The sequence below is a fragment of the Bidens hawaiensis genome, unplaced genomic scaffold, assembly GCF_021521415.1.
Source record: "Bidens hawaiensis isolate Kalapana, Puna unplaced genomic scaffold, B.hawaiensis_p1.1 tig00001521_1, whole genome shotgun sequence".
Taxonomy (NCBI): domain Eukaryota; kingdom Viridiplantae; phylum Streptophyta; class Magnoliopsida; order Asterales; family Asteraceae; genus Bidens; species Bidens hawaiensis.
In genome coordinates this window covers 801,936-809,850 of record NW_027491087.1, presented here as the reverse complement: position 1 = coordinate 809,850, position 7,915 = coordinate 801,936, and the positions used below count along the sequence as shown (strand labels likewise).

General features: G+C 33.4%; 1 protein-coding gene across 3 annotated transcripts; it reads right to left on the bottom strand.

Annotated features, from left to right (window-relative positions):
• Window positions 1-765: 765 nt before the first annotated feature.
• LOC143584546 (uncharacterized) lies at window positions 766-7,434 on the bottom strand. 3 transcript variants are annotated; one of them, XM_077066584.1, is made up of 8 exons: window positions 7,112-7,434; window positions 4,057-6,001; window positions 3,190-3,966; window positions 2,767-2,841; window positions 2,611-2,676; window positions 2,441-2,530; window positions 1,547-1,723; window positions 766-1,172 (listed from the first exon to the last, which is right to left on the bottom strand). In XM_077066584.1, exons 1-8 carry the CDS (start codon window positions 7,417-7,419, stop codon window positions 1,137-1,139), a joined length of 3,474 nt encoding a protein of 1,157 aa, XP_076922699.1. In that variant the 5' UTR covers window positions 7,420-7,434; the 3' UTR covers window positions 766-1,136. The 3 variants fall into 3 exon arrangements, with proteins under 3 accessions (XP_076922699.1, XP_076922695.1, XP_076922691.1); XM_077066580.1 differs by having other exon boundaries at window positions 3,190-4,868; window positions 4,899-6,001; XM_077066576.1 differs by having other exon boundaries at window positions 3,190-6,001.
• Window positions 7,435-7,915: the final 481 nt, after the last annotated feature.

Genomic DNA, 7,915 nt, shown 5'->3' with positions numbered 1-7,915 from the left:
CACACTTCGTTCGAGTTTATGAATGGTGGTAGAAGGTATTAGTGGGTAGCATAGGCAACCAAACACACGAAGATGATCATATTGGTGATCGATTATAAAAAAGGCAGGTGGAGGATGTTAAGAATATAGGTGACTAATTCTTAAGCATGGTGCCAGAAGGTATTAGAGAGGGAGGCATGGGCTAAAAGGGTTTGGATGATGTTATTAATTGAACGAATTTTGTGGTCTGCTTTGCCTTTTTTGGACGGCGTGTGAGGACAAGATAACCGAAAAAGCATTTTATTTTGGTCAAAAAAAATTGTTTAAAGGCAAAGCCCTATGTCCGCCCCCGATTATGAAGGCAAAGCCCTAAGTTATTGCAAAATCTTTTATGTGCATTAGCAAGGACTGTTGGATCCCATGAGTGAAAGTTGCCATATTTTCCTTGACATTAATATATAATAGTTTACATATTTATTAATATCAATGAACTGTAAATCAACGTGGTATGTAACCTTGACATTGGTAAGTCAACATCTAAAATTTCAATTGATATTAAGACAAGTGTTATTGAATGCATACACCTAACACGTACGATAAACACTTCTTTTGTCCACAAGCTCTATGTATGTATCATAGAGCACATGGTATAAAGTAATTTGTTGTGTATAAAGTAATTCTTTTTTAAACACAGGCATTTTGTTAATTCTTTTACCATATTACGTGTATTGCATTCATCGGATAAACCTGTTTTTGATCTTGTGTGGGTAAAAGATCACTTGTTTGGAATTCTCATTCTCAAAAACTTTATTTTAAATTAACTGAAAACCAACTTGAAATATCAAATTCCAATTTGAAAGACAAAAGTAACTTATTTTTATGTGAATGTGCATTTGGAAAAGAAATTGTGAAGCCCATTAAATAACTAAAAAAATGAGAAATTTTATAAAAATGAATACATTGTTTAGTGACAAAGTCTTGGTATATGGACTTCTCAATTTCTCATATACACCATCAAGTCCATATATGAGAACCCATATACCAGACTGCACTAAACTCTTTCTTTTTCGTTTAATTAATCACTTCCATCACTAAACAAATTACAACTCTTGAATAAATATTCAGCCATCGACGCCACCACTGCCGCCTTGAGGCTGCTATCTCTCCTCAGAGTTAAATCTGTTCCAAGCCGCCTGCATATGCATACAATTTTGACTCGTTAACAAATGAATGGGATTTGATTTGGGTAATTGGGTTAAGTTTTTATGTCACTGGGCCAAACCAGTAAGTTAAAACAGACAGTTCGAAAGTTGCAAAGCCGATTTTTAATGCATGCAGCCCCTTTTAAAACGTTCTATTTATAAATTGTGGCTGTTATTATGATAATGTTTTCGAATTAATAATTAGAGCATAAGTTTCTTTTATAAAAGTTTCGGCCCATACTAAAAATAGCATGTTTCAACATGAACATGTATTGACCCGTTTCTCAATCAGCCCAAACCACCCATCTCATATTAAATAATTGTACATTTTGTAACGAAAGTGAACCCGAAGATTAATCGCATACCTTCAAAAGATCAAAAACCTTCTCACATATATACTTTTGCTGAATAGTTGCCCCTCGTTGTTGCAGCTTGTCGGGATGAACACAAAGAGTAGCTTTTCTATATGCTTTCTTTACCGCATTTGCGGTTATGATCTCCGTCAATGTAACGGGTTGCCAACCACTTTCAGGTCCAAGAATCTGCAATATCAAGAAATTAGTTAATATCATGGGCTGAGATGTTTAAGGAAGCAGTTTCAGCCCGTTTAGGTAAACGGGTTCATTTAGGTTATATGTTTTATCTCTAACGATACGTATGGTCCAACATGTAGAAATTCAAATGCACTCTTCCAAAATCGCTTTATATAAAGAAGTTTGATTATTATTCTAATAATTTAGTTTATGTAAGGGTTAATATCATAAATTATAAAATAAAAAAACACTATACTTATTTTTAATGAAAAAACTGTTTAACCTTGTTTTGATATTTAAAGCCCCTCAATTTGTAAGAAGTACACGAAAAAGTCACTCAACAAATTTTTGGATCCGAAACGTGTCTAAAACGAGCGCAATTGTGATTTGTTTTTAAATTAAATAATGACTTATTAACTCGTATATTGGTCAAAATACGAAAAAGTAACATTCAACATTGTTGCAAAAAATAAAAATTACATCATCTTACTTTGACCAATTTAAGAATTAACAAGTCATTATTTAAAGGCAAATATATGTGCATTTTAGACAAGTTTAGGGACTTTAACGTACAAATATTAACCCTTTCTGTAATTACCTTTAACACATTATAACTAATAAATACTAAAAATTGGATTAAAAGGCATTGTTGGTCTGACCACCCCGGCCCGTTTTGACCTGTTACCCAACTTGCCCGAGTGCTCGTTTTGCCACCTCTAATCTTACGTATTGAAGTGTTGAAAGCAATGCTCGCAAGTTTCCTTCTTTTCCCTTAGACCACCGTTTAATATCAGCATCAAGACTTTCGGCTAAGCGCTGAAATAAAATTGGATACAAAAATATAAATATAGATATATAAAAAATATTAAAATGGTAAGTATTCAATTCAACTATACATTTCTCTCAGCTTGTTCCTTTTGCGCAAGCCGATCGCGTTTCTCTTTCTCTGCAAGCGCTTTAGCCTAAAATAAAACCACCAATTTAGTAAGTGGCTAAATTTTTTTAGTATTTAGAAACCCATTATTCTATAACGAAAAGAAGTTTATACTTACCGCCCTTTCCATGATCCTGTTATGCTTTTCTAACTTCGCTTTGGTTCTTAAAGCTGATTCAGTACGGTTCAAATCCTGCAGAACATAAAGGTGATTACTTGAAAATCAAGAAACAATAACAAGAATACAAGGGTAATAACTTGAATAACAAAAAACAATATTAAGAACGATAAAGATAATAACTTGAACAGCAAGAAGCGATAATAAGAATACAATGATAATAAAATGTATAGCAAGAAACTTTAATAAGAAATATTAAGGTAATAACTTGAACAGAAAGAAACGATAATGAGAATGATAAAGGTAATAACTTGACCAGCAACAAACGAAAATTAGAACGATAAACGACAAGAAAGATAAAAAGAACGACAAAGGTAATAACTTAAACATGAAGAAACATATTAATTTCATTTCACTACTTACAGAAGCAGTCTTTTGAGAAATAGCCTTCTCTAATGCCCGTTGTCGGGCCTCTGAAGTGGCCCGTTCTACTGCAGCCCGTTCGGCTCTAAGCTTAGCCCGTTCTGTTGAAATCGCTTTTTCAACAGAAGCTTTAGAAACCTTTTCATGGGCCTCAGCGACCATTCTTTGTCTAACTTCCTCTTTAGCTTTCTCAACAGCAGCCCGTTCACGTTCAGCCCGCTCACGGGCCTCTGCAAAGGCCCGTTCACGGGCTTCACGGACCGCTCGATCAACTGCTAATCTGTTTTTCTCCCACTGCCTTCGTTTAACAGTTGCTTCTTCATCAATCTTGTTAAAACGGGCATCTTGTGATATTTTACTTGGCCCGGATTCGTCAACTTCATCTTCTTTGTGTCTAGATTCAGGTTCTTGAGAACCTTTGACTTCATTTGACTTCTCAGTGTCGGTTATTTCCTTATCGGGTGGTTGGATACTACTATCTGAAGATGATTCGGGTCGTGCATCATTATCTAGACCAAGATCTGCCATATTGTCAAAAATATATTTTTCTTCTGATTTTACTTCATATTCATCCTCGTCTTCAGAAGCGGTTTGAGTTGTTTCTACATTGATATCATCCATTACAACATTGTTGCTTGCATTATGAACATAATCAATATCATCAGTTTCTTCCATAATATTATCATCACTAGAAGATTTCTCTTCAAATTCCCGATCACAAGATTCATCCAAACTTTCACCTTTTGTTTCAACCGTGTGATCATCTTCCTGTTTTGTCTCATAATCATCATGAAGATTCACTTCACTTTCTTCTAACTTAATATCACCATCTTCTTGTTTTATCTCACAATCATCATGAAGATTCACTTCATTTTCTTCTAACTTATTGAAAAATGTTTGCACACTATCTTTTGCATCTATCTCACAAAAATCATCAAACGTCTCATTAGTTTCTTCAGAGTTCTGGTCATGTTCGGATTCATTCTCACTTTCCACCCATTCAGAAGCTTCTAAAATCTCATCATGTTTCTCACTTTCTGCGTACTCACTGTCTTCGTGTTCAAGAACATTCTCTTGCTTATCATTTCCGAATTCATTCTCACTTTTGACACGCTCAGAAGCTTCGAGAATCTCTTCATGTTTCTCACTTTTTGCATTCTCACTGTCTTCACGTTCAAAAACATTCTCTTGTTTGTCGTGTGTGGGTTCATTCTCACTTTTGGCCCGTTCAGAAGCTTCTAGAATCTCCTCATGTTGGTCACTTTTTGCATTCTCAGTGACTTCATGTTCAAGAACATTCTCTTGTTTATCATGTTCGGGTTCATTCTCACTTTCGACCCATTCAGAAGCTTCTAGAATCTCCTCAAGTTTCTCACTTTCTGCATTGTCAACTTCTTCATGCTCAACAAAATTCTCTTGTGTATCATGTCCGGGTTCACTCTCACTTTTGACCCGTTCAGAAGCTTCTAGAAACTCCTCATGTTTCTCACTTTCGGCATTTTCAACTTCTTCATGCTCAACAACATTCTCTTGTTTCTCATCTTCTTGCAACTCCACTGATGCATCTAGTCTATTCACATCATCATTTCTGTCATTTTCTTCTGATTCTGGTTCTTTCACAAAAAGCTGCTCTTCCGAGATGTCAATGGAGGGTTTGACCGCGTTGACCCCGACTTCATCTTCATCCACAAACATGTTATCTGTTTGACATTCATTCACAAAGTCTGTACTCTCAATCTTGCTTGTTTCCACATCAACTGCTTCATTACAAGCAATGCCATCATCTCTAAATTTGCTACCTTTAACTGATTCTGATATTTTCTCACTTATTTCATCTATAAACTTCTTTGCAACAAAAAGTTTCTCGCTTTCCATGAAATTTGGAAGAGCACCCGTACCACCATATTTACGATTCCTATCTACATCTTGAAAAACTTGTGAAGAATCTTCACCTTCAAGTTTCGAGCTTTTTTGAATTTTTTTATTTGAAAAGCTTCGAAGACCGTTCTTCTTTCTACCAACCGATTCTTTAGCAATCCGTATACTTTCTTGTGCTTTTTCTATGGCTTTTCTCAAAGCAGCCGAAGCATCCGAATTCACATCAACTCCCTCATCAAAATCCGGTTTACTCGACTCTAAATTTCTTGATCTCTTTTGATCATATTTATGATTTTCGAAATCAATATTAAATGTTCTTGATTTTTTATCATCAAAGATTGATTCAAGATGATTACTTTCTTTTTCGACCGCCTTTCTAGAAGATTTGACATTAACTGCTGACGGATTCGGTTTCTTGGCTTCCATAACCGGTTCATTAAAGACTGATTCAAGATGATTACTTTCTTTTCCGACCGCCTTTCTAGAAGATTTAACATTAACTGCTGACGGATTCGGCTTCTTGGCTTCCTTAACTGGTTCATCAAAAACTGATTCAAGATGATTACTTTCTTTTCCAACTGCCTTTTTAGAAACTTTAACATTAACTGCTGACGGATTCGGCTTCTTGGCTTCCACGACGGGTTCATCAAAGACTGATTCAAGATTATTACTTTCTCTTCTAACGACATTTCTTGAAGATTTAACATTAAATGCTGGCGGATTCTGCTTCTTAGCTTCCATAACGGGTTCATTAACAAAACAAGTGAATCCAGTTACAGCAGGTGTTTGTGTAACATGTTTTGTCCCATCTAACCCGTCTTTAGATTTTGAGTTAACCTTGTTATATGACATGCTAAACTTCTTCAATGCATCAGGAGATTGATGAGATAGATTATCAGAATCTTGTGAATTTGGTGCTTTTGATGAATGTTTCCTAAAACAACATTAATAGAGTAAAAAGATTAAAACTTGTAATCAATAAACTCGATACAAAACCAACAACTAAAAAGATTATCAAACTTCTTAACTAAATTGAGATAACTATTTCATACAAGAATTAGACCTTCATGAACAGATTATATCTAAATAACATGATTATGAAAATTGAACTTTGTGCACATAATTTTAAACTCTTGCCAATCTTCTGATGTAAGGATTCAACTAATATTATACTCAATCAATCTTGACAGAACCTTTAGTTTCAAATTATATAATTTTCTGAATTAAAAAAAAAAGATTTTTGCATATTCTGAACTCATAAACTACAAACTCTAGCATATAAAGCAATAAAAGCCCCATTAATATTGCCAAAATTGCCGTCCATATACAACAAATCCGACAAAGAAGATTATAGCATACAAGAATAATACCTTCATGAACAATTCATATCTAAGATAACATGATATAATAAACCACCAATCTTCTGCACATAATTAAACCAATTTTTATATGTATGAATATAATTAAAAAAAAAAAGAAGCTGTCTTTAACTAACTTAACTAAACTAAACTTAAAGTCTTAAATTACAATTAAGCTAAACCTCAATTCATCTTAACAGAACCTTTCAATTTAAATATGGGATATTCTAAAACTAAAAAACGACACGAAAATAAACAGGTTTTGGGTCGAAAACAGTATAAACTACAAATTAGCATATAAGGAACAAATTAATATTGCCAAAACTGCCGTTCATATATAACAAACAAAATCAAGAACAAATCAAGAAAACTCTGTTTCATTCGACCTATACCAAAAAAGACAATTCTTTCAAAACCCCATTTATAAAATCCAAAACCCACTTATAAAATTAAAAACCCACCCATAAAATTCAAAACCCATTTATAAAATCAAATACCCATTTATAATTTATAAAATTAAAAACCCATTTATAAAATTAAAAACCCATTAATAAAAAAAAACTCATTTATAACTTGTAAAATTAAAAACCCATTTATATAATCATAAACCCATTTATAATCTATAAATTAAAAACCCATTTATAAAATTAAAAACCCATTTATAATTTATAAAATAAAAAACCCACCTCAATTTGTGTTGCCCAAACAAGTCTTGGTACGAAACAGCAACACTTTCGTCACAAAACCCTCCAAAAATCTTGGAATAATCCAACGGCCCCGAATCAGCAAAATTGAAGCTCAAAGAATCATACTTTGTCCCCAATGTTGAAACATCAAGCACCGGAATTGAAGAATTTTGGGACCCACCAAAGATTTCACGGTAGTCTTGAACGCCAATCGGTGACGGCCCGACGAATTTGCGACGAGGGTGGTTGAAAACGGCGTCGTATGGGTTTTGGGTTGAGAGTTTTTTGGAGTGTGAGAAAGACTCCATTGAACAAACGGGTTTTTTTTTAAAAATAATAAATGTTTTATGAATGTTTTATAAGGAAATTAATTTATGCAGAGACAGGACAACTTGGAGGTAGAAGAAAGACAGAAGGGTATGATTGGAAATATGACTTTTTATTTATTATTATTATTTTTACTTTATTTTTGGTATATGTTTTAGTTTGAACTTTGAATGGAATCATCATTGATTCTAATCATCATTACTACAAACTTATCATTGACAGATAATTAATTAACTTCTTTATTGTATTAGCAACATACTATAATTTCTTATAGAAATTAGTTTTTTTTTTTAATTTGTAAAATATTTTAGATATATATGAAATGCATTATTTTGATTTACTTGAAAATTATTGAGGTTACTGGTGATTTGACGGTGAAAGTTTAACCGTTAATCTGTTAGAAATAATACTATCAATGATTCTTAAGTAACGCATGTCGATTAACTGTTGTTGAAGCATATACGGATGATTCGTTGA